Source organism: Palaemon carinicauda, chromosome 25, assembly GCF_036898095.1.
Source record: "Palaemon carinicauda isolate YSFRI2023 chromosome 25, ASM3689809v2, whole genome shotgun sequence".
In the NCBI taxonomy this organism is placed as follows: Eukaryota; Metazoa; Arthropoda; class Malacostraca; order Decapoda; family Palaemonidae; genus Palaemon; species Palaemon carinicauda.
The window spans coordinates 104,000,022-104,027,966 of NC_090749.1; the positions used below are offsets into that span (position 1 = coordinate 104,000,022).

Below are 27,945 nucleotides of genomic sequence, written 5' to 3' on the forward strand. Positions count from 1 at the left end.
TTGAAGAAGCACAACATATCAAGAAAGACCTCATCATTAAACAAAACTAGCAACAAGGTACTTTTTGAGATGTAGCTACAAGAAGACTCTACCCTTTCTAATTCTTTGAGCTCAACGATAAGATGGTAGCACTGGCAGACGGCGACTCTCGTCAAAAATATAGTCGCCGTCTCCTCTAGCCAATACGCGTACGCTCTACTCCTGACATGTTTGTACATGAAGAAGAAGTGTTCCAAATACAAGGAGATAGCAATATTTACCTATGTTATTAGTCCTATCTATACAAACTCAAACCTAAAAAACCTACAGCTTCAGTTTTTGTTAAGTGAAAATTTCCTCACTGATACTTCCCTGAAAAGTTCTTCAATGTACTATCTGTGACCTACGTACTTGGAATAACTTTGTTGAGTCTACAGTCACTTCTTAGGGCACTTTCTAAATGATCTACATTCACTTTAAGGAACCAGAGTATTTCTCAATTCTTTTCATTTGGCATTCTCAGTTCGCTTGTCATTTCCTTAACAACTTAGAAATAGCTAACCAGAAACCTTTGTTCACAGACTTAATGATGCAACTCCACAGTAGTCAATTCACTTCTGCAATATTTGACCCTAAACTAACGGACAACTTGCAACGAAGCATAAAAGAATCTAAACTCTATTCGTATCTTTCCAGCGTAAATTTAAATATATAAAACTGGAAAATTTACTTCTTCTGATTCATACATTTATGCACAAGTTTACCAAGAAGCAAATCCTGTTCAAAGTTATAATGACATTAACACAGCAACATAATTTCCTAAAAGAGTTTTCCTATCTTCAATTTCACCTGTCATCCTCTGTCAAGTTCCTTTCTTATAACTATGATTTCAAAACCCTACAAATAAGGTGCCATCTTTATACAGTCAATGATTACATTAGCTGTTACAGTACTGCCCACTTTCCCTACAGTATTTCATTCGACTAAAGTCCAAGTAACTCGTCACTGTAAGGTCTTAGTGTGAACTTATACCCAGTAACAATAAATAATCAAAGTGCTTACAATTCTATTCAGTAATTCCATTTCTAATTGAGAGAGAGAGAGAGAGAGAGAGAGAGAGAGAGAGAGAGAGAGAGAGAGAGAGAGAGAGAGAGAGAGAGAGAGAGAGAGAGAGAGAGAGAGAGAGAGAGAGATAATATTCCTTCCTACACATCACCTCATTTGACCTCGGTCCTAACCTGCCTTTCTACACAGTACCTCACATTTGACCTCAGTCCTAGCATTCCTTCCTAAACAGTACCTCATTTGACCTCAGTCCTAGCATTCCTTCCTACACAGTACCTCATCTGACCTCAGTCTTGACTTCCTAAACATCACCTCATTTGACCTCAGTCTAATTGTTGGGCAGGTATACCTGCATCACCTCTATACATATCTACGTACGGTGGCCTGTATGCTATCCCCCCCAAGTGCCTGCAAAACCAGCCCATCTGTGGCCCCTTGTGCTAGCTGGATAAAGCTACGGTGAACAATAAGAAATGATGTCATTACAAAAGATTAAAATTAACTTACAAACGTTGCCCGTATTGTTGAAACCCGTGAGCTCACTGGGACTGAAGTCTCGACGTAATAGCCTAAGAGACACCACGCACAATACGTTAGCATGCTCAAAAGAAGTAGTCATACCCCAACTCCCCCCCCCAAAAAGGGTATTACTGTTTGACCATCAGATACTCTTGGATTGAGACGGCCATTTGAAGCAACGGTAAAGAAGACGGTACTGAGCATCCCGAGGCGAGGAATGCCTAGAGAGCAGCCCCGTTAAACATTACTGAAACACTACTGAAGTACAGGATTTACTCAAGTTATTTTCCGTGAAATGTGCAAGCTACATTTCATGCTCGTTCTAAGATCGGTTCACTTCACGGATGACACAGCCAGGATGACGAGTCCAGGACGCATCACATACAGGGCAATGTTTTATCCAACCTTTGGCTACAGTACTACAGAATGACTACAAGAAAATAGAAAATCTACGTAAATTTTAATTAAAGTTCACAATTCACGACACAAGGACCTGTATTACATAAAATCGTAAATTTTAAAATTTGTATTTTTTCTAAAGATACAAACCAAAGTCCTTTAATAGAAGTATGACCTCGGCGAAGCTGGAACGACCGTCTAAACTTTCGACAAGGCGATTCTAGTCGATGGTAGGTGAAGGCCAGGCCCTGCCCACCTGCCGAGAAGAGTGGAGCAAACGTCGGTTTGACCTTAAACATTTGGAAGTAATTTGTATTTTTGTAGAAGATACTAACCTAGAGCTATTTATAGGAGATATTACTTTCAGCTTAGCTGAATCCCCATCACCCTTCTCGCTAACTAGTGGTCAAGGTGGTTATCCCTCGCTGAAAGTCTTATGGCTCGTCTTTCAGCTACGCTGAAGGTAATATCCCCTATAAATAGTGAGGGTCTGTAATGAGTGATGGAAAAACTAGGACTTGCGAGGTGGTTGAGTCGGGCAGTGCAACTGAAAGGTTTGCGTAATTAGGAAAAGTACAAATTACCAAACAGGCTGGTTTACTAACCCGGCAATTGCCAATGCACTTTGATCTTGTACAAGAACAAAAGTGACGGTCCTTGTCAACTTCCCAAAGACTTGAGCATAAAGATATCACAAGTGCTTGGGTAGGTCTCTACCAGAAGACTGGTAGGTGGCCGTGGAAGAAGCTATATTTTGAGGATAAGTTGTCTATACAATATCAGTATTGTATGGTCATTACGAGAAATGAGTTTGAATACATTTCGTCCGTCCTCTCCCTCATCTGGGAGGACAGGAGAGATACTTCTATATAAAACTTGCCCGTGAAGACGTTACTAGCTCGTGGGGTTAATAGTGTCCTGTCTAGCTGTACCCCAATGGAGGGGAAGAAAGTGGAGCGAGGCCAGAAATTTTGACATCTCCATTCAGGGTTACATTGCTACCTTGGACAAGATGCTTTTAGTCCCTTGATGGGAGCTAGGTTCGCAACTCAACTTATTGAATAACTACTATAGGAGCAAGGATAAAGGTTATCCAGAGGCCTATGAGAAAATTCCCGTACATAGTGGGTGGTGAAAAGGTTGTCTGATGTTCCAGAGTCCTGCCTTTAGGAATTGAGCCACTAACTGGTAGTTCTAGGTTAGGGCAGATCCGATATCCCCAACAGTGTTCTAGGATATCTGGCACTGGAAGAGAGTCTCTTGCTTGTCATTCTCATAGCGTACAGATGTAGGATTCGAGACTGAAGTTGTGAGCGGCTGGATTCCATAACTTTGAAATGAACTCCTGATCAAATGTGAGGAAAGCCTTTCTCCAACTGAAAGTAACTTGTGACATACAAAATGTCAAGCAGTACACCTATCCGTAATGCAGAGGCTATGGCATGTGAGCAGACAGCCTAGAGGGTCAAGTCCCTATACGATGTGCATCTAAGAACTCACGTAACATCCCGGAAAGGGCTCAAATTCCTGCTGGAGGGAAGACTGTTCTAGGCTCCTCCTGAGCATTGGAAAGGTCTGAGCTCCTAAAATGCTAGAAGAGGAAAAATTCAATCCATTGCAGAGAGGCTTTGACTGAAGTAGTACTGTATCCCTTCAATGATGCCATCACAGAAGATGGGTAGTTCTCCCAGAACCTGAAAGAGGAACATCAGCGTGTCCTGATACCACCTGCAGCGTGGCACCTGGGAGCCGCCACGGTTATCCTAAAACAGATCTCAACAGCTTTAAGTAATTGGTAAATCAGGCAAAAGGAACTGATGAGCAGCATACCAGAAGTTCCAGTTCAACAGGGAGGATAATGGCTCCCTCAATGGTGAATGTCCAAGAGCGAGAAGCCATTAAGCACCGCGCAGATGTGGGGACCCTCTTGGCCCTGCACCGAGCCCTTGGCAATTAAGTGTCTACTAAAACATTACTCTTTTCTGTAATGAACCTTGCTGACAGCTCTGCCATGTCGTCAGCTGCCCATTGTGTATTGGCTTTGCCAACTAGAAAAGGGTGCGTGAGACAGTGCATCCTTGCTTTTAGATGAAAGTCACGAAGGTGGAACAATCTCGGCTTGTGGGATGATCTCTGGGATGGAACAGGTAACACGTGATAGGTGAACTGAAAGTAATGATCACCAAACGAACAAGAGCGAGTTTCTCACCATGTGGTTCCCCATAATACAGCCATCTATAGCATGGTTCCGCTCTCACAGGGGCGGATCGCTTAGTGGCAGACCGTGTGATGAGATCAATCATAATTGAAATGATCCGGTGCAGACAACGGATGAAGGGAAAGAATGCATGCAACATAACCTCGGACATTTGTTAGAGGAAAGATCTCACGATTCGTACAAGCTATAAGAGTGATAGTATGTTTTCTTTCACAGAGCAGGTAACAGTATGGTAGTTCTATGACCCAAAAATCACTGAAGAACAGGCTTGAAAAGTCCAAGTGCTCAAGAGTGTGGAAGAAATATCACGCAGCGACTAGTCAAGTGGAGACCACAAGTAGTGACAGAGAGCGTGGAGACCAGGTGTGTAGAGACCAGTCACTCAGGGGTGTCATATTCTTAAAAAAAAATCTTGCCATGTTCCCCGAACGAGCAGGCGAACAGGTGCATGGGTTCAGTCTCCCATGACCAAGTGCCCAGCAGGGGACCAAAAGCCTGAACCGTGTATCAAAATGGATTCTTGGGAACGGAAATGTTCATCACTATTTGTGTTGCTTGGACTTTCACGAGGTGGTCTCTCCACCCTTCTTTGGCTATGGCTGTATACAACAAGATCCCAGGAAGTAGGGAGTTAAGAGTGGAGCTTCCCTCGTGAGGTTCTCGCCATTCAGCCAGCTCCAGAGAAACCAGAAGGTAGAGGATTCCCTGGCTGATGACCAGTGACATTTCCAACAATACTGGATGGAGGACCCAGGGCAGAATGAGTTCTCTAACAACGAAAGATATCCAAGAAGATGCCACTGTTGAGTCAGACATTCATGATCGCTGCACTACCTCCCCCACGTTTGTTGATATGATCGTTTGATATGTATATTTGGTACTCTATCCTCTGCTTGTCAATGAGATTGGGCTTATCAACTGAACACAATCATGGCAAAAGGAAAACCATCTGTCTTGATCCCTAAACATTGTGTATAGGAGGGAGACAGGATAAATAGATAAAAAAAAATCCCAGGAGATGAATCTTGTTCGAGAAAACATCAGAAGTGGCGAGTGTGAATGTCGGGGGCCGAAGCCAGTCCGAAGTTCCTTCTACAAAGGACTAAAGAGAATGTACTTCCTATAAGACTGAAGGATGGGTATCTAGAAGTACGGATCCTTCAGATCCACCGAAAGCACAGAGTCTTCTTCCTGATGTCAGACAGTACGGTATTTGTAGACTCCATCTTGAATGAAGGATAGATAAGGGACAATGGTTAATCCTCGGGGCCTAGTTGACTTCTCCCCCAAGAAGAGTTGATTGTAAAGGCCTGGAGAACAATCTCTGACAACCTCGTGCTTCCTCTTCTCTCAGTATTCCTTCAGGACCCAGAGGCCCATGGGTTAGCTGACTGCAGTATCAGTTAGGTCCCTGATTCTCCCCCCCCCCCAGTTGACAAAGTATGCGACTGCACCCAACCAGTCGTCGAATCAAGATGTTTGGAGGCTGGTCATGAAAGTGGCTTCCAAGGTACTGTAGAAGACTCCAGGACCAGGAATAAAATGCTCTTGTGCCTGAATCTTTCAACGGGTTCCTGCTGTCAGTGCTACTATTGTTGAGTCGATGAACAATGGAGAGAGGTCTACCTCCCCTCGCATGCAGAGCCAACATTGTCGAGAGAGGGCGGGGCAGGATCTTACTCGATCGGCTGAAGCACAAGGAGTTCCCAAGGTCGGATATATAGGACTTGAACCTAACAAAGTTCCTGAGGAAGAACCACCCATAGCACAATTAAGCCTTTGAATGTTGCCGAAGCACTGAACAATGGGTGGTTTTTTTTTTTCACGATAGGCGACATAGATGCCCTTGGAGGTCAATGAACACATGAATGAGTGCAAAAACCTCAGTGATCGTAGATTCAGTTTTATAAATCTCTGCCTCAAAAAGTACTGGACCAAATCTGGTGCCTTAAAGTCGATGATTTGCTTGATGTTATTTGAATAAACGTCCTTCACCTCGAGATATTCGACCGCTGACTGGGCCAGGCTAAATATGCAATAAGCGTGGCACCAAGTGGCGAGTAGTTGCATTGCACAAATGCCTCTCCTAGGTTGGAGAGGAGCCTTGCAAACATGACGTGGCATCTCTACGCTCGAAAGAGAAGTCACCCGATTCAATTCTAATTTGGATGGTCTTGGCATCTGGGAAAATCTCTGAGCGGGGAAAGATCTAGGTCATGGAACAATCTCGGCTTGTGGGAAGATCTCTGGGGTGGAACAGGTAACACGTGACAGGTGAACTGAAAGTAATGATCACCCAAAGAACAAGAGCGAGTTTCTGATCATGTGGTTCCCGAAAATACGGCCATCAATAACATGGTTCCGCTCTCACAGGGGCGGATCACTTAGTGACAGACCGTGTGATGAGATCAATCATAATTGAAATGATCCAGTGCAGACAACAGATGATGGGAAAGAATGCATGCAACATAACCTCGGGCATTTGTTAGAGGAAAGATCTCACGACTCATACAAGCTATAAGAGCGATGGTATGTTTTCTTTCACTGAGCAGGTAACAGTACGGTAGTTCTATGACCCAAAATCACAGAAAAACAGGCTTGACGAGCCCAAGTGCTCAAGAGTGTGGAAGAAATATCACGCAGCAACTAGTCAAGTGGAGACCACAAGTAGTGACAGAGTGCGTGGAGACCAGGTGTATAGGGACCAGTCACTCAGGGGTGTCATATTCTTAAAAAAAAATCTCGCCATGTTCCCCGAACGAGCAGGCGAACAGGTGCATGGGTTCAGTCTCCCATGACCAAGTGACCAGCAGGGGACCTAAAGCCTGAACCGTGTATCAAAATGGATTCTTGGGAACGGAAATATTCAGCTACACGAGGCGAGAATGTACAGTACTGGAGTCGCTTCCTTGTGTGAATACAATCTTGGTGCACGCCTTTACACCCTCGTATACGTGGGGAGAGATCAGCCAGTCATGTTAACTCTGGCTCATTGGTCTTCTTGCTCTTCAACAACTTCCTCTTCGTCTCCTTTGGGTTGAAGTAACTTCGTCCATAAGTACAGGACTATGCCACTGACTCTGGTACAACACTAGATTTATGCCTGTCGACATATCTTCCCTTGAGGGCTAATTTTTAGCACGTATTCCCTTTAGTACAAGACCAAGTATAGAGAGTACCTATAATTTCTCCCACTTCTCTCTCTGCCAAAAGAGAGACAGATCAGTCAATTGTCCGGGATAGAAAAGGGAGGTCGGTGCCCTTCATTCACAAGGACTGTGCGAGTGCTCTGCACCAGCAAGAGCAGGAAGTGGCGATACTTTTCGGCAGAGGGAAAGTTTTCGACATGAAGCTGTCACGATACAAGACGGCACACAGTAGTAGCAGAGTGCCGATACTATCTCTCAGTGAAGGATATATGCAAGCATGCATTGCATTGCTTCTGACTCTGCAGAAAAAGAGAGAGAATCTTCCTGGTATGAGGAAATAAGGAGCAGAGCCTTTCATCCCTACCACCGGTGTGTATACTTCTCCCATAAGATACAGATGCACGAGCACCTATATTCCCTTCTTCGGGATAGCTGAAATAAAAAATCCAGTTTATCCAGGACTAAAGAAGATCCGGGTTTGGGAACGACATTCCCTTTGCGGCGCCTCTATTGGACTTCGGACTCCCGCCACGGTCGTCATGGTGCTCTCATTCTGTTCCTTCTATCCCATCATCATCCTTTGTATATAACCTTACCTCTTTCACATCCATATTCCACTTACAGGCTGCTAGCAATTTGGCAAGAGCCTGTGGTCCCCCTCTAGGGAGGCCAATCTAAATCCATCCATCCTTCTTCGAGCACCTCTACGGTACACCGGTATGTCTACTCGGAGATGGGCATGTTCTTGGAACGTTACGTATCTCATGAACGTAGCGAGATACCGCACCAGTCTCTTGGCAGGAGCAATTTGTAAACAACTCCTTTCGATCTGTGTTCCTGGAATTCTTAGAAGATGTCTTCTACTTGCTCTTCTCCTAAAAGTGGCATAGAAGATCTTAAAGATGAGGCAGAAAAGAATGATGTAAAGAATAGGAGTTTGTACAGTAATTTATTATTATTATTACCAGCCAAGCCACAACCCTAGTTGGAAAAGCAAGATGCTATAACCCCAAGGGCTCCAATAAGGAAAAATAGCCCAGTAAGGAACGTAAATAAATAAATGATGAGAATAAATTAACAATAAATCATTCTAAAAACAGTAACAACGTCAAAACAGATATGTCCTATATAAAATATTAACAATGTCAAAAACAGATATGTCATCAATAAACTATAAAAAGACTCATGTCAACCAGGTCAACATAAAAACATTTGGAGGTCAATGAACACATGAATGAGTACAAAGACCTCAGTGATCGTAGACTCAGTCTTGTAAATCTCTGCCTCAACAAGTACCAGACCACATCTGGTGCCTTAGAGTCGATGATTTGCTTGATGTTCAATTACTGTAATAAAACCTACAGTATAATTAGTGGACTAGTCAAACCAGTGTCTTTATTTGTGGTGCTAGGCAACTGCACGTAGGCAGTGGTTAGTTGACTAGGGGAGCTAGAGTTCGTTGACCCAAAGGCATCAATATTAAGGAGTTTTTGCTCTTTGCAGGTGTCTCTGCTACCTAGCTCCCGCAACGATGCAGAGCTGACCTTATTCATGTTTGACTGAAATTGGAGCTTAAGATATGAATTTTATGCATAAAAAATATAAAGTCGTGCAGGCTGACGGCAATGCTCTCATGGAGAAAGAGACCACAGGGGCTCTTTAACCCTTTTACCCCCAGGCTATTTGGAAATTTCCAACCCTTAACCCCCAGGGGGTTATTTTTTTCCCAGCATTTTTTGCAGTATATTTCTTTTAAATTGCTCTAACAGCCTTAATTTTTGTCATAGAGAGGTCAGGTTGGTTTCATTCTCTTGGAAAATGCCTGAATTTTTTCAAAAAATTATCAAAAATATGAAAAAAAAATTTTTTTGCAAGGATGTACCGGTACGTCCATGGGGGTAAAGGGATGGCTTTTGTGAAACGTACCAGTACGTCCTTTGGGGGTAAAAGGGTTAAAGAGATACCACAACTAGGCAATACATCCTTGGCTCCTTTCCATGATTGCGAAGACACTGAAGGAAAGAAGTATAGCGCCTCTTCACACTCGACGGCAGCAAAATTCCTCTGTAAGACAGTGCACCAGCGATATCTAAGGAAAACCAACTTCCTTAGGTTTATGTCATCGTAAAGTGACACTAGTGAGGGATAGAAGAGCAACAGCTTGCCTGACAGGAACAAGAAAGCTTTCTCACATTTATAGTTGAAGGTCCTCACCTTACAAACGCAAACTCGACTAAAATCGTAAATTTCAGATATTGAATCAAAAGTTCATGATGAAATACTGATATAATTTAATGCAGTCAGCAAGATGGCATTTGCAATATGAAACGGGATTATTAGTTGACTTTTGCAGCTGAAAATCGTAGGCAAGTGAGTTAAGTGGGTCCTACTCTAGGCCAAAATTTAACAAAATTCAACACAAAACAATTTGTCTTACTAAAAGCTTTTTGGAACCCAATCAGTTTTGTAAGTTGAGGATTTTCTGCATCAGGACACGCTGAACATCCTCGGCTTCTCCCATTAATATCCATCTAAAGGTGCGTCCACACTGGCAACATCGTGTCTACCGACATATCAACAACAAAGTTGGAAACCTTACAGTCAACATCGGTACACATATCGACAACAATGTATGAAACTTTGTCTGCTACAATGTCTGGCAACATATTGGCAACACGCGTCAACTTAGTGAAGGCGTCCACACCTCATTCTAGAGACTTGTTGTGTGTCTGTCCGGGTATCTCCAACCACATCGACTCGTCCACACCAGGGTTGCCAACATATCACCAATAAATCTCTACCAACATCTCGACAACAATGGTTCATCAACAGTCTAACAACTTGTTACCTACAAAGTTGTACACAGTGTTGTCGACATGTTTTGTCGCTAGTGTGGACGCACCTTAACACGACAAATTTGCCTAGATTAAAACAGAGCGATTATGAGGCAACAGAGCAGCCCATTTGCACTGAGCTATGGCCGAACTCAAAGTGAGAGTGGTTCTACCTGGTGGCTGGGACTGGTCCTACCCTCCACCCATCAGCAACTACGACGGCAATTTCCAGCTTCGTCTAATTCAAACTTTGATTAAAGGACGATGGTACGTATTCGTTGGAGAACAAATTCTGTGATCAAAATTTCTGGATCTATGAGGTAAAATTTCTTACCTTGCATAAAGGCTAAGATCAGTCTGGTAGTTGTGAAGAAAATACAGACTACATTTAAAAGAAAATAAATCTGTTTAATATAGAAATCTTCATTCAATTTACAAAAGCACTTAAGCCTAAAGCCTATAAGGTCAATTTAATGCATGATGAATCGATAGTTAAAATAAATGAAGAGTTATTTAGAAGATTGGTGATGTCCCCCACTTTAACCGGAGGACCACATCACCCGAATAATGCTTCATTCGTAATTCTGCGAACAGGATGCATGCGTCATTCAGAGAGATGATGATGAGACACCCCTCTTATCAAAACTAACAGGCATGCTAGTAAAAAAAAGGTCCTAATATAATTATCAATTCAGTCCATCTATTTTCTATCTAAATGAAGAATTTCTCTAATAACACAAAGACACCTACCACAAAGACCTGTAGTACGCAAAATGCTAAATTAGGTTCAAGTGTGAATCTTGATATGGAAGACTAAGTTGATGACATCAGTAAGTTCAAAAGATGGTCGAAGATGACATACGATAGCAGCCACACAATCCCTGCCCTTCCACATACCACTTATCAAACTCAGAATGTAGTTGCCACTCCAAACAAAACAAAATAAAATCTGTGACAAACAATACAAACACAATAATGATGATCAAGTTTACCAAATGTGATTAGCAAATGAGATATCCTATGAAAAGGGAATGTGAGGGATTGGCAATAGAGGTATTTTACAAATGGGGAAAGCGAGGGATTGGCAAAAGATGTATTCTAATGGGGAAAGCGAGGGACTGGCAAAAGAGGTATTCTACAAATGGGGTACACGAGGGATTGGCAAAAGAGGTATTCTACAAATGGGGAAAGCGAGGGATTGGCGAAAGAGGTATTCTACAAACGGAGAAAGTGATGGATTGGCAAAAGAAGTATTCTACAAATGGGGAAAGCAGTAAAAACATAACCTACTATAGCTTACCAACTGTACAAAGATAGTTAAATTACTACAGCAGCTGGTAAATATAACTTATCAATACAATAGAAAGGATAAGGATTATAATAAACAACAGAGACAGACAGTGGCATGGAAAATGGCAGTTTCGTAGTACGAGACTAATGTCAAGCGAGGCTGTGCCATACAGTGGAATACTCGCTTAGGGGAAAGTGGCATGACGAGGAGGGAAGGGCTGTCCAACATCTTTCATAGAACTGATTGAGACGCACCAAATTCTTCGGAAAACAGTACTGAACAAGTAACAATTTCAATACTGTTCTCCTAAACATTCCATCCAAGGATTCATGATTATGTAGAAATAGCTTAATATGGATACTGTGTTAAATATTTTCGGAACACCATTAACCCTGACTTGTCTTACCATTATAATCATATAGAGCCCACACACGCACAAAAAACATCCCTTCTTAATATAACCCAGTGAATATGTTTGCGAGAAACGCAATTTCGGAGATTTCTCCCTCGCCAAGAGTATCTGATAATCAAACTGTAATCCCATAGCAAAAAAAAAAATAAACAAACATTATTACTCCGAGCCCTTCACAGAAGCTTGACATGGCTTTTAAAAATGTATGAGACCAAAACTCTATTCAATGAGGTAGAGGAGAGACCACCGATTTGTTGAAAATCTAGTCCATTATAGTACTACTGTACTTTAGAATATCACTTCATAAAATGGAGATTCACTAGAATAATTACTGTACATTAATATAAACATTCTCAAATCAATTTGAGAGTTAAGTACGTGAACTATGAATTTACATGTGCCCTGTTGTCAAATAAAATCAGTTTGATACCATCCTGCGCGTCAGATCGAGAGAATCTGCTCGTTATTATTACCTTCCTAAACCTTATAAGGCCGCAACTGCTCAGGAGACCAAAGTCCAGAACTTCATCATTTGTACATTAGCACGACATCTAGATAGCATACATAATGTACATGTGTATCAACCTTGGTTTTACAAGAGTCGAACATCGAGACAGAAAGAGATTGTAAACAATAATTGTCGTTGAGGAATAAAAAAAAAAAACTACTCGAAAATGGAAGCAGAATCATCAGCATTACGTAATAATAATCTCGGTAGAAGCACAAAACACTAAGGATGTAAAAACTATGATATGTAAACATATCATTCAGCTAGAAGCTAAATTTTGTTTATCAAACAAATTACTGGTTCCAAATTAACCATTCACTCTAACCATTTACAAACAGCTGATGGTTTTTATTTTAGAACTGAAAGTAATATAGATGAAAAACCAATATAAACTTAAAATTTGTAAGGATCCGAGAAATATTGCTAAGCTACACACAACACCGATGAAGTCCAAAACACAGTCGACCTGACGATCCAGGCAATGGAGAATAGCTACACTGTTGAACTATAGATGTCTGACTTGATAATTAGAGGACTAATTACTGAGGCTTACTGGGAAGTATAAGCTATAAACGAAGTACAGGAATGCAACTTCAAGTGGGAAAATTAAACTTACTGCTATTTGAAATGCAAAGAAACAAATCTTAAAAGTCTGTACAGCACCAAAGTTCTTTCAAGTATTGTAGGGAACAAGACCCTTGTACTTCTTACGAAGACTCAGGGAGTCGATATTCACGTCGTCCTTGTAAAGTACATCAATAGCCTGATCGGTGGTCGAGCCATGAGACTTCTGGGAGGATTACTATGGCAGAAGACTCCATGGCTGCCGACTCTAAACTAAGACGAGCACACCTTCTGACTAGAGTCTCTTCAAAGAGGAGTTCCCACGACAGTGCGCTATGACGGGTCATTCTGAAGAGGTGATGACACAGTAGACTGAGACCTATAGAACCTTTGTTGTCTCAAACATGTAGGGGACATAACATAGTTTGACCGACTGGTTGTGAGTGTTCTCAGATCCACCGATATGATCGTTATTTTGATCTTCGCCCAAACTAGCCAGAATCTACAATGACATTTCAAGAGAAGGCCTCGACCCCGAGGGTCACCGAAGTGACGATCAATGACCGAAATCCTACATGAAGGTGGTGCCAAGCTTGCTCTTGAAGTTTATTACAAAAAAACTTGAGTACCCTCGTACAGGGATAAAGGGTATGGAAGGCTGATCCAGAGATCTACTCTCTCCCAGCAAAAACAAGAGCTCTGACTCAAGGACAGAATCTGCAATGTAATCAGGGGCTGATGACGGACCATCCCGGCAGTCATCAGGGAAAGAATGATCTCTAGAGACAGAATTAGAATCTCATACTCTTCCCTCTGTTGATCAAGATGGAGATGGAGCATTGACCCCATGAATATGTGCATGGAGCTGCGACCCTTCAACCGCCAACCCATGGCTGTCGGCTGCAAACAACGAAGACTCCGGGAGGTACCATCTTCTCTAGACTGGATACTGTGGTGTCCTGGACAGAGAAAGAAACAGCAGTCAACCATGCGGGCAGGTTAGGTGTGGAATAGGCTCAAGCTCTTCTTATACCGTGGTCTAGGGATCCACACGAGCATAATATAACCCTTCAAAGGAGAGGTAGTGTCGTGAAAACCCCTATTCTTATGACTAAGACTAGCCTTCTGAACTTAATCTTCTTCAAAGAAGCACTGAAAGAAAAGGCGGAAGAGAACTATCTCTCTTCTTCCTCTCGGGCTCTGGGGAAGCAATACACTCACTGGCAACTCGTTACAGAGACACAGGGGCTGGAGTCAAAAGTACAGAGTGAGGGAGCAGCCCCTGCAAGGTCACAGAAACATGGTCGAGCGGCACTGAAGCAACTGGCACCAAGGCTAAGCTCACAGGATTTAATAGCTCCAGAGCCTTTAGGCTTCATTGTGAGAGCCTTCTTACCAGCACTTTGAGCTTTGGGACACCGAGACAAAGTAGCCTTAGATACCAGCTCCCTAAAAATAGACCAGGTGGAATGCGGCAATCACCTCACATTCCAACAACCCTGAAAAAAACTCTCAAATGTGGATCCAAGTCCTACATGCTCCTGAAGCAAACTCCCCGAGATTAAGCAAGGGGCTTAGAAGCTCCAACGACAGGCATCATCAATGAGGAGAGCAAAGTGCTCCGGAATGATCACGGGCATTGTCAAGAAAGACACATTCCAGCTCCTTATCTAGAGGCTACGTTCTGCACTCGGTAAATAGAGATAACTCCAAACAATCGTGGCCTTTAGATGAGGGTGATTGGATTTCTTGCCAGTTTAGCCATAAAATGATTCAGTGTCCAACTTACACTTGCATTCCTGCTTTATTTCGTTACTAGCATGAAGACAATATCAACCAATCACACTATAAACATCCTAAAAATATTGAACAGCCCTGGATGGGACAAAACAGTACAACCATATTTGTTCCGGCCGAAGGCAAAAGCCCTTGACAGGAGAGTCTCACCACGCTCACCACCTTTCGTTGATTATCTTGTTAACGATTTTGACGAATGTTCCATCTCCACTGTGGACTTTCCTTATTTTAAAGGACTAAAGGTTTACATACCGTGCACATTCAGAAAGAACTCGTATCCATAATTGCCAAACGGAAGAAAGTATAAACAAGACAAACGGAGAGAGGAACTAATCATCGTCAAGCTTTCCCCGTAATAGACACGGATATTAAGAATAAAAATACAAAGACCTTCGCAAGGCATTTCTCTGAAATTAGACACCCCTACGTTGAACATACGGAGTCGAGAGGAAAAAGACTGAAAATTTCAAAGAGCAACAGGATGATCCCAGCATGATTCTTCTTTATCAAAGCATAGTAAACAAACCAAAGCACCAGGGAAGAGCAACTCACAGCGCAAGCAAAGAATGCAAGTTACCCAAGGTTGAAATCCAACCGCGGCCTCATTCTCCGACAGCGTAAGCAATAGGGCACATGTAAACTTAACAGTCAGTACTAAGGCTCATACAACTGACAAGGAATGAAAGTACAGTATATGCTTCAAACTAAGGAAAACTTTAATGAACACCTGTTACAGGTTCAACTCTATGAATATCCTACATAGCAAGGTGAACTACTGTCTTGGAGATAAAATGACGTTGCTATCATAATATATTTACAAGAAAAAAACACTGATGGGGGAAAGAGAAAACATTATTCAAACTAGAAGAAGAATCTTAAATAACATTCTTTCATAAGTTTTCTTATTGTTAATAAAAAGTATAAGACAGGAATGTTTCAAGATTCTAATAGAACATCTAGAAGTCTAACCATGTGTCCTCTTGTCATGGATAATTTGGTTCAAATTTTAGTTTTCTTTATAAAGAAGGGAACAAGCGTTGTATGGTGCTCGAGACTTCTTCATGTAATAGAACTTTAAAAATAGTATATAAATTATTATGTTATTCATTCAAGTTTACTGTAAACATACATCAAGCAATGTTTTTATTACAATGACACGATTCTCTTGAATGAAGAAAGCAAGCGAGAACCATCGCAGAGTGCTTGTGAAGGACTCGGCAGATAGAGAGAGAGAGAGAGAGATAGAGAGAGACACGTACTTAATTCAACCACCAAAATTTGAAACTCGGACATCATGATGACAGTACTATGAACTAAAACTAGAGAAAGATGAGTCAGATAAAGCTTGTCTATACAGGGGTTAATGGCAGATCAAGAAAGAAACTATGGAGCTAAATCAATAATTGATCAATGTCAAATGCAACTGTTGTATCACTACTGAAGTATATAACAGAGAGAGAGGGGAGAGAGAGAGAGAAAGAAAGAGAGAGAGTAAGCAGGCATCGTCATCCAACGGCAGAGAGAAAAAAACGTGCGGCTTGTCGGATCGGGGACCCGACAAGCCACGACCGCTCAAGAAAAATAAATAAAAAAAGAACTAATGAAATGAAAACATACAACTCAAATAATGTCTGATCAAATCAGGTAGCGAGACAAAGATCTACTTCTGCGAACTTACGTTATTGACTTGACGTGACAACGGCACATTTCTAGGAGGAAGAACTCTGCCTACTTGATTGGTGTCTTGGGGACTCTTGCTTACAAAAAGATATATCAGTGGTGCTACTAGAGATATTATAAAGGGGGTTAAAGAATATAAAAAAATACATAGGAATAAATCATGGAAAAAATGTGAAATGCTGAAAACAGAACTGAATAAACGCTTCTTATCACTTGACAAACACCTTGACGAGTAAGGGCTCAGGCAGAAGCTGTGTTTACTGAGAATGATTAGACGGAACTCTGTTTTTTTCACTACCTAAAGATTCTAGAAACTATCCCTCACTTTCAAACTGATCACATCACCTTAGAAACTCTAAGGTAGTCTGACCAGCTTTTATAAAAAGTCTATCACATCGAAGGAGTTTTAGTGCCATTATATTCCTGACTCGTAATAAAAAATCATCCACTTTCCACTTGGACTAAATTCCAACGGACTGCTACTTAGACAATTTGACTATAAATCAAATAAAAAAAAGAATATTCAAAACAAAACAAAAAGCTCAAAGCTATCTTTTTAGAAATACAGTATGCCATATTATCAAAACTCATCTGGTCGACATATGTTTAATAATAAAACAGACTGCAATATTACGCATCCATTTAATTCACGTCGGTCTTAGCACGTCAGCGCAGAAATCCTTGAGGGATGAAATCAAGATGACTTCAAGCCAAGAAAACTATTTGACTCCGTTACACGAGTTAACAAATTTCAAGAATTTACCAATCTAGAACGCTATATAACGATAGCTCCTCTGACAACTTCTTGACGTCATGCGTAAGTAGTTGAGTACTTGCCACTGGCTTCGCAGCCTTGTAAGTGATAATAGATTTATCCAGTTCTGCCCAATGTATATCCTACTGTTTAATCCCAACGTAGTAAGAAAACGGAAAAAATTACTGAAACGACTGTCTACAGTTTAAAACAAAATTGAAACTTCAATATGAGAGTCATTACCAAGGAGAGTTGAGGATATCGTTGTCCTAACTACTTCTTACCTAACGGTGACTTTCAGCTCCGAATTGATGCATTTCACCGAGAAGAAGTCTTGGCCCAAGGGGTCGAACGTCAAGAGCCCAAAGGACTGGAACTTTCTTGTGGAGGCACTGTCAGGAGAGGCATCTCTTGAATTTGATCTCTGAAGGGCCTGGAAATGAAATAACCCTTAAACAACATTGTAACATTTTCTCAAAGCTTAATCACTTCAATCATGGAAAATGTTATTTTTATTAATAAAATAAATTTTTGAATATACTTACCCGATAATCATGTAGCTGTCAACTCCGTTGCCCGACAGAATTCTATGGAGGGATACGCCAGCTATCACAATACTAGAAGGGGGTGTACTTACCAGCGCCACCTGTGGCCAGGTACTATAGTACTTCTTGTTGACACCTCCTCAATTTTTCCTCGGTCCACTGGTTCTCTATGGGGAGGAAGGGAGGGTCAATTAAATCATGATTATCGGGTAAGTATATTCAAAAATTTATTTTATTAATAAAAATAACATTTTTCAATATTAAACTTACCCGATAATCATGTAGCTGATTCACACCCAGGGGGGTGGGTGAAAACCAGTGTACAAGATTAAAGGATAGCTAAGTATCCCCTATTTCATATAACAGTTATCTCAAATAACAATGAAATAATAAGTACCTGGTAAGGAAGTCGAATTGAACCGTTACTCTGCCTCTTTTTTAAGTTCGTCTTCCTTACTGAGCGCAGCGTTCCTCTTGGAGGCTGAATCAACTCAAAGGTGCTAAAGTATATAGGGCTGCAACCCCTACTAACCCAGGCGCTTCTCAAGAATGAATTGACCACCCGCCAAATCAAAAGGATGCGGAAGGCTTCTTAGCCTACCGTAACAACCATAAAAACAACAATAAAAGCATTCAAGAGAAAGGTTAAAAAAGGTTATGGGATTAAGGGAATGTAGTGGCTGAGCCCTCACCTACTACTGCACTCGCTGCTACGAATGGTCCCAGGGTGTAGCAGTTCTCGTAAAGAGACTGGACATCTTTAAGATAAAATGATGCAAACACTGACTTGCTCCTCCAATAGGTTGCATCCATTATGCTCTGCAGAGAACGGTTTTTATTAAAGGCCATCGAAGTAGCTACGGCTCTTACTTCGTGGGTCCTTACCTTCAGCAATGCAAGGTCTTCCTCCTTTAAGTGAGAATGGGCTTCTCTAATCAGAAGCCTTATATAATACGAAACCCCGTTCTTGGACATGGGCCTCGACGGTTTCTTGATGGCACACCATAAGGCTTCTGACTGTCCTCGAATAGGTTTAGACCTATTAAGATAATACTTGAGAGCTCTGACAGGGCAAAGAACTCTCTCTAGTTCGTTACCTACCATGTTGGAGAGGCTAGGTATTTCAAACGATCTAGGCCAAGGACGTGAAGGAAGTTCGTTCTTTGCTAGGAATCCGAGCTGAAAAGAACATGTTGCAGATTCGGTCGTGAAACCAATGTTCTTGCTGAAGGCATGAACCTCACTGACTCTCTTAGCTGTTGCAAGGCAGACGAGAAAAAGAGTCTTGAGGGTAAGGTCCTTGAAGGAAGCTGACTGGAGAGGTTCGAACCTAGGTGACATAAGGAACCTTAAGACTACATCTAGGTTCCAGCCTGGAGTGGATAGACGACGCTCTTTAGAAGTCTCAAAAGACTTAAGGATGTCTTGAAGGTCCTTGTTGGAAGAAAGGTCCAAACCTCTGTGGCGGAGAACTGAAGCCAACATACTCCTGTACCCTTTAATCGTAGGGGCTGAAAGGGATCTCTCATTCCTAAGATGTAATAGGAAGTCAGCTATTTGGGTCACAGAGGTATTGGTAGAGGATACTGAATTGGCTCTACACCAGCTCCGGAAGACTTCCCACTTAGATTGGTAGACTCTACGAGTGGAAACCTTTCTTGCTCTGGCAATCGCACTGGCTGCCTCCTTCGAAAAGCCTCTAGCTCTAGCGAATCTTTCGACAGTCTGAAGGCAGTCAGCCGAAGAGCGTGGAGGTTTGGGTGCAACCTGTCTACGTGAGGTTGACGTAGAAGGTCCACTCTTAGAGGTAGAGTCCTGGGGATGTCGACTAGCCATTGAAGTACCTCTGTGAACCATTCTCTTGCAGGCCAAAGGGGAGCAACCAGCGTCAGCCGTGTCCCTTCGTGCGAGATGAATTTCTGCAGGACTTTGTTTATTATCTTGAACGGTGGGAATGCGTAAAGGTCGAGATGGGACCAGTTCAGCAGAAAAGCATCCACATGAACTGCTGCAGGGTCTGGAACTGGGGAACAGTACAGCGGAAGTCTCTTGGTCATGGAGGTGGCAAACAGATCTATGGTAGGTTGACCCCACAAGGTCCAAAGTCTGTTGCACACACTCTTGTGGAGGGTCCATTCCGTGGGAATGACCTGATTCCTTCTGCTTAGGCGATCTGCTGAGACGTTCATGTTGCCCTGAATGAACCTCGTGACCAAAGTGAGGTTTTGACTTCTTGACCAAATGAGGAGGTCCCTTGCGATCTCGTATAGGCTCCTCGAATGGGTCCCTCCTTGCTTGGAGATGTAAGCCAAGGCTGTGGTGTTGTCTGAGTTCACCTCCACCACCTTGCCTAGCAGGAGGGACTTGAAGTTCAGCAGGGCTAAATGAACTGCTAGTAGCTCCTTGCAGTTGATGTGGAGCGTTCCCTGTTCCTCGTTCCACGTTCCCGAGCATTCCCGTCCGTTCAAGGTCGCACCCCAGCCCGAGTCCGATGCATCTGAGAAGAGATGAAGATTGGGGGTCTGAATAGCCAACGATAGGCCCTCCCTGAGAAGGAGATTGGTCTTCCACCACAAGAGAGTGGTCTTCATCTCTTTGGTGACTGGGATAGAGACTGCTTCGAGAGTCAAACCCTTGTCCCAATGAGCTGCAAGATGGAATTGAAGAGGGCGGAGGTGGAGTCTCCCTAGCTCGACGAACAGGGCCAGTGATGAAAGGGTCCCTGTGAGACTCATCCACTGTCTCACCGAGCAACTGCTCCTCTTCAGCATGCTCATGATGCAATCTAGGGCTTGGCTTATCCTTGGGGCCGATGGAAAAGCCCGAAAATCCTGACTCCGAATCTCCATTCCCAGGTACACAATGGATTGGGAGGGAATGAGCTGAGACTTTTCTATGTTGACTAACAGACCCAGTTCTCTGATTAAGTCCAAAGTCCAGTTGAGACTCTCCAGACAGCGACGACTCGTGGAGGCTCTCAACAGCCAGTCGTCTAAGTAGAGGGAGGCTCTGATGTCCGATAAGTGGAGGAATTTTGCTATATTCCTCATCAGATGCGTGAACACCATAGGAGCTGTGCTTAGGCCAAAACACAGGGCTTGGAATTGGTAGACAACCTTTCCAAAAACGAATCTCAGGAAAGGTTGGGAGTCTGGATGAATAGGAACGTGAAAGTAGGCATCTTTCAAGTCCAACGAGACCATCCAGTCCTCCTGCCTGACCGCTGCTAGGACCGACTTCGTCGTCTCCATCGTGAACGTCTGTTTGGTGACATACGCATTGAGCGCGCTGACGTCCAGCACCGGTCTCCAACCTCCTGTCTTCTTGGCCACCAGAAAGAGACGGTTGTAGAAGCCCGGGGATTGATGGTCCCGGACTATAACCACTGCCTTCTTCTGCACAAGTAGCGACACCTCCTGGTGCAAACGCTAGCCTCTTGTCCTCTTCTTTGTAGTTGGGAGAGAGGTTGATGGGAGATGTGGTCAGAGGGGGTTTGTGGCAGAATGGAATCCTGTAACCCTCCCTCAGCCAACTGACAGACTGGGCGTCTGCACCTCTCTTTTCCCAGGCTTGCCAGAAGCTCTTGAGTCTGGCTCCTACTGCTGTCTGGAGATGCGGAGAGTCAGTTTTTTCCTTTAGAAGCCTTGGAACCTTTCCTAGACTTGCTCCTGGAAGAGTCTGGACGGGAGCTTCCTCGGCTGGGGGCTTTACCACGAAAGGGCGGTATGAACCTCGTGGCAGGAGTATCAGCCACTGGGGTGCGATAAGTCTTGGGGACTGAGGTAGCAACCTTAGTCTTACGAGCCGAAGAGGCTACAAGATCATGTGTGTCCTTTTGTATCAGGGCAGCAGACAAGTCCTTAACCAGCTCTACGGGGAAGAGGAACTTCGAGAGCGGAGCGAAAAGGAGTTGAGACCTTTGACAAGGTGTAATGCTGGAGGAAAGGAAGGTACATAGCTGTTCCCTTTTCTTAAGAACCCCTGACACAAACATCGACGCAAGCTCGCCAGATCCATCTCTAATGGCCTTATCCATGCAGGACATTAATAGCATGGCAGAATCCTTGTCCGCAGGGGAGGTCTTCTTGCTGAGGGCCCCCAGGCACCAGTCTAGGAAGTTGAACATCTCAAATGCTCTAAAAACACCCTTCAGGAAGTGATCAAGGTCTGAGAAGGTCCAGCAAACCTTAGAGCGCCTCATTGCTGTTCTACGAGGCGAGTCTACCAGACTTGAGAAGTCAGCCTGGGCAGAGGCAGGTACTCCCAAGCCTGGTTCCTCTCCTGTGGCATACCAAACGCCCGCTTTAGAAGTGAGCTTAGTCGGAGGAAACATGAACGAAGTCTTTCCAAGGTGTTGCTTAGTCTGTAACCACTCCCCTAAGATTCTTAACGCTCTCTTAGAGGACCTTGCTAGGACTAGCTTAGTATAGGTAGACTTAGCTGGCTGCATGCCCAGCGAAAACTCAGATGGCGGAGAGCGGGGAATAGCAGAGACAAAGTGGTCTGGGTATACCTCCCTAAACAGAGCCAAGACCTTACGAAAGTCAATAGAAGGTGGAGAAGACTTGGATTCATCCACGTCTGATGAGGGATCCAGGTGTGCCGCCTCATCATCAGACGCCTCATCACCAGAGTGTAGCGAAGAGATCGGAAAGGTATGCTGAACAGCAGAGTCAGTACGAGCTGGAACAACAATATTAGTGGTTTCCTCTTCAAGACTCTGTTGAGGGAACACCTGAGGCTCAGACTGCAAGGGCTGATCAAAAGAAGTAGCAGAAGGTAGGCGCATGGGTGGAGGAGGCTGACTCCTAGCATGAGTGACTGAACTCAAGGGTTGCGCTTGCTGAGCGGAAGGCGGATGCGCAGTAGCAAGTTCCTGAGGAACGAGTTGAGGTTCCTGAGGTGTGGGCTGAGAGCGATGAGGTAGTGGCTGCGCAGAACACAGTAATTGTCTCGCGAGTTGAGGCTCCTGAGGCGCAAGGCTAAGGTGTTGTGGTTGCCTTGAGGAGGGTTGAGCTCGCTGCAGCGAGAGCTGAGGAGACTGACTCATGGATGGGAGAGGTTGTTGTACCTCAAGAGAGTGTTGCCTCACTGGTGGAACTGCAAGTGGAAGCGGAGGAAGTAAGGAATGATCTTCCTGTTCCCATTGCTGAGGTTGCCTTAAGGAAGGCGGAGGGAGCTGCACACCACTGGAAACAGTAAACTCAGAACGTGCTAAGGTATTCTGAGGAGCCTCAACATCGTACGCCTGGCAGGCAGTACTGCGGTCAGGCGGAGCGATCGCAGGAGGAGGTGTAACTTGCTCAGCCTGACACTCACACATCAAGACCGCAAGTTGTGACTGCATGGACTGCAGTAGAGTCAACTTGGGGTCGGCAGACACTAAGGTCTGCTGAGGTAAAGCCTTAACAGCAGAGATCTGTTGTGGCAGAACCTTACTCCTCTTAGGCGGAGTGCAATCAACTGATGACTGCGGCGAGTCAGAGCTGATCCAATGACTGCAGCCCGGTTGAGTTCTTGAGGTCTGGACTCTGCGTTTGAGTGGTCTCGAGACCTGAGTCCAGCGTTTCTTCCCTGACAAATGCTCAGCAGACGAGTAAAAGACGGGCTCAATCGTCTGCAGGTGGGAGTGACGGTCTCTGGAAGACACGCCCGCAACCACCGAGGATACTTCTGTGCGCCGATCAAGGCCTGCCGAACCCTTTTGCCGTTCGACATTGCTTCTCCCCTGGGCTTGGGAGCTTGCAAGAGGTCCCGGACTGGGAGGACGACTGGCACGCACAGAAGTATCCTCACGCACCACACTGACACTGACACTAGCACTTGGCACTGCACTGACACTAGCACTCGTCACAGCACTGGCACTAATTCCACCCACTGCACTCTTGACCTTAAGTTCCTTGACTTCGGCCATAAGAGACTTATGATCACTTACCACTGACTCTACTTTATCGCCTAAGGCCTGAATGGCACGCAAAACAACAGACATATCAGGCTGAGGGCAAATAGTAGGTTCGGGGGTAGCCACTACAGGGGTAGGAAAAGGTAGGGGATCATGAGGTGAGGAAAAAAGTGAAGAGTGAGAAGAACTCCTCCTAACTCTCTCTCTCTCTAACTTGGTTGAGTACTTAAGAAGACGGACAAAATCAAGTTCCGAAAGTCCGGCGCATTCCTCACATCGATCTTCTAACTGACAGGGCCTTTCCCTACAGTCAGAACAAGCGGTGTGAGGATCTACCGAGGCCTTCGGAATACGCCTATTACAAGACCTACATCGTCTATGGGTGGGGGCTTGTGAAATGTCAGACATCTTGAATCAAAAGAGTTAGCCAAGTGGGGTTTCAAAATCAAGCAAAAGATCGTTAACCGTTAAATCAGGACTAAATAATAGCTATCTAAGCTAATATAGAAGTTTTCCAGTAAAGCGACAGCCGAAATCTGAGAGAATACTTCACCAAAAGCCGTGAAAATACTCGAAGATCATAAGCGTATCCCAGAACGTCTTGCCGGAAGCACGACAGAGGAAAAATTGAGGAGGTGTCAACAAGAAGTACTATAGTACCTGGCCACAGGTGGCGCTGGTAAGTACACCCCCTTCTAGTATTGTGATAGCTGGCGTATCCCTCCATAGAATTCTGTCGGGCAACGGAGTTGACAGCTACATGATTATCGGGTAAGTTTAATATTGAAAAACAGATTTGTATGAGAATCATGGCTAAAATTAATCTCTTGGATTAGATATCTCTTGCTTGAGGGTATACTTGGGCACACTATTCTACCTTGTTTCGCTTCTTATTGTTATTTTGAAGTATTTATTCTCTGGTTATTTCCAAGTTTTTATAGTTTATATATGAAAGATTTATTATAACATTATTATTGTTCTTAAACTTCTCTTGTAGTTTTTCCCTTATTTCCTTTCCTCACTGGACTATTTTCCCTGTTGGAGCCCTTGGGCTTATAGCATCCTGCTTTTCCAAATAGGGTTGTAGCTTAGCAAGTAATAATAATAATAATAATAATAATAATAATAATAATAATCATCATCATCATCATAGGCTGTTATGGTGGGAATAGATTCAAATGTTCATATTGAAAAGAATTTGTATTTTTATCTAAATACCCCTTATCACTTATCAACATGCTTCAACATCAAAATTAATGATGGTATAGATCAGGTTAATCAGGAGAGATACCCAAAATAACGTTTCATACTGGTATCCGATGTAGCTTCGATAGCTATAGGTATGGAGGCATATCATTTGCTGTTAAAGCTGAAATAGAAGAAATGAAAATTTGACGCAATGAAATAAGAATATTATGGGGACAAAGTAGGCTCATAATAGCCACAAATATAAAGTAATGGCAAGTATTAATAGAGCAAGAGCTAGTATTAGTAAAGACAGTTATGTTCTAACTAAAATAAACTGCCAAGTTGATACTTAACTTACTGCACACAGTATACTTTTCCATTATCTTTATAAAAATTAAATTTTTTATCAAAATATGACTATTAAACAAGAAAATAATTAAAATATGGATTAAAACTTAACTGCCCCTAAAACCCGCTATATAAAGAGGAATCTACAATACAGACTTCTATATATTCATAAATCCTCGATACAGTAGTGTATAGGTGGTCGAGTCATCGATTTCTTACCCGCCAAAATACTGTACTCGCCCGCTCGGGTAACGCACGTAGCACAACACGTACTGCTTGCCAGGATAAAGGAGTAATTAAATAAGTGAATAATTAGCGTTGGTTCATTAACCAACATACTCGTAGATATAATTAGTAATATGGGTGACGACGGACACGGATAAGTGGGAATGATGTTCTCTGTGCGAGCAGCTGGCTTAGTGTCTCTACAATCTACACACGTACCCCTTGACGCACTGACGGAGCAACGAGTGAACTGCGATACGGCAGGGGGTTACTATTCTGGTGACGGTGCAAGGATAAAGAAATACAGACTGCTTAGCCTTAGGCCCTAAACAAACAAGGCTTTGACCAAGCTTAGCTTCCCATGGGATTAATTGGGAGCAAGAAGCCGTACTGGCATAGGGGTATATTAATCTATGGCAATAGTAAAACGGTTTAGCCATATGCCCTAGGGAAAGGACCTTCCTGTGATTAGCGTAACTCACCTCAGCCAATATCTTCCACCGCCGACGAGCAACTGTACTTTTGGTGTTGCAGTTTTCGTTGGTTCCCTTCATTCTCTTAAAGAAAAATAAAACGGTTCATTAAATCAATATATAAAATACTCTACAGATAAGGGAGATATAAAGTCAGGCTGTCCGACCTGAGTTCGGTCGCGGACGGATATGTAAACAAACGATGGCTAACAGGACAATCATACGACGAAAGTACGGGATCACATTACAACGCAAGTTTGTTCGTTCGTACGTTTAATGGTGTTATAGCTTACATTTTGGGCAATGTATTAATTACACTAATGAGAATACGATGTTATAGTTTCAAAATAAAGTATTTTCGGAGCTTCTCAATTCCTTTCTTTTTCGCTTTAAGCTGGCGATCGTCTAGTATTGGCCGGAAAGTAGGGTGCCAAGAATACTACTATACAGTCTGTACTGAAAAAAATTGGGCACGGGTTGCAAGGTGTATGTATGTATGTATGTGTGTATGTATAGGACTCGCCGGTTTCTTTACAATTGCGTCTATTGAGTAATGTTGCAATAAAGCGTATTACATTTGTATGGAATCTATGCGATTGCCCTGGGTAGCTAACTAAAACATTAATGATGTCAAGTAGGCCCCATATCTTTACTGTAATGTATCCACATGATTTCAAAAAACATCACTACAGATTTTCCAAATTACACGGGTACAAGTGTGTATTGCACACCAGATACTACGCCTTTTTTATATATTTAATACGGGTTAACATATCTGATTGGAATTACAAAGCTTTTTGGGTAAACAAGATATTGGTCTGACACACAGCCATAGCATGAATGGTATGGCTAACGACTTAGTCAACTCCGTGCACAGAGCACAAAGAGACACTTTCAGTTCTCTTCGACTTGTCTTTTAACAATTGGCTTTGTTTAATGGTGTATTTTTCTTATGAGAATATTAAATTGTTTTCATTATAATGTTTCCTCTTCCATCTATAGTTTTAAAAACATTTTTAAAGCTAACAAATAGGTATATATTGTTAATCTTCCGTAAGAAATTCTTCAATGTCGCTAGGACTATCATCCATTTTTTAACATTTTTAGATTTAAAAACACAATTTGAAGATCTAACTCTAACAATATTTCAGTGGTAGGCCTACAAGGCTTCAAATTAATTCATATATACTGATATTATCATTTGGAATCATAATATTATTGTAATATTGTGTATAATCCATACTAGGTTGGTTTGCTCTGAGCGATCAGACTAACGTCTCCCACCATCACCAGTCCGCAGTTGGTCATCGTAGCAATGAAGATTGGTCAAACCATCAAACATGAATAAAGACATAACTGAGGTCTTTGTCCTGCAGTGGACTAAGAATGATTGCATCTGTTGTTGTTATTGTTGTTGTTGTTGTTGTTGTACACACACACACACACACACACACACACACATATATATATATATATATATATATATATATATATATATATATATATATATATATAGAGAGAGAGAGAGAGAGAGAGAGAGAGAGAGAGAGAGAGAGAGAGAGAGAGAGAGAGAGAGAGAGAGAGAGAGAGAGAGACTGATTTTATATATATATATATATATATATATATATATATATATATATGTGTGTGTGTGTGTGTGTGTGTGTGTGTGTGTGTGTGTGAATGTATCTTCAAAGAATTGAAAAAGGTAAAAAAAAATTTCGTGTATCACAAAAAAGTTCAATGAATCCTAATTTTAGTCTAACGAAAAAAAAAAATCTTCCACTTTTATACGTAACAAATAACTCACAAATGAACTAAACACACAGGGAAAAAATACCCTAAAAACACAAACAAACAAAGAAACACACACACACAAACACACAAAACATACATACATATTTTTGGCTATGTTCTTCTACAACTGTTCTCGGAGTCGAGTCTATTTTGAGGACAGACGACAGGAGAAGATGTCAGGTGCTGCTCTTCTTCTCCTCCTCCTCCTTCTTCTCCTCTTTTTACTTCTTCTCCTTCTTCTTCTCCTTCTTCTTCTTCTCCTCTTTTTACTTCTTCTTCTTCTCCTTCTTCATTTCTC

The 27,945-nt window shown here is 42.7% G+C and overlaps 1 protein-coding gene across 1 annotated transcript in view; it reads right to left on the bottom strand.

Moving 5' to 3' along the window:
• LOC137618784 (calmodulin-lysine N-methyltransferase) overlaps nt 1-26,193 on the bottom strand; it is an 86,806-nt gene extending 60,613 nt beyond the window's left edge. The window contains exons 1-3 of the mRNA XM_068348978.1: nt 25,860-26,193; nt 17,454-17,602; nt 1,552-1,613 (exon numbers count right to left, since the gene is read on the bottom strand). Of these exons, the coding sequence (XP_068205079.1) occupies nt 1,552-1,613; nt 17,454-17,602; nt 25,860-25,931 (283 nt within the window). The 5' untranslated portion in view covers nt 25,932-26,193. The remainder of the gene's footprint in view (nt 1-1,551; nt 1,614-17,453; nt 17,603-25,859) is intronic.
• Between the last annotated feature and the right edge of the window lie 1,752 nt (nt 26,194-27,945).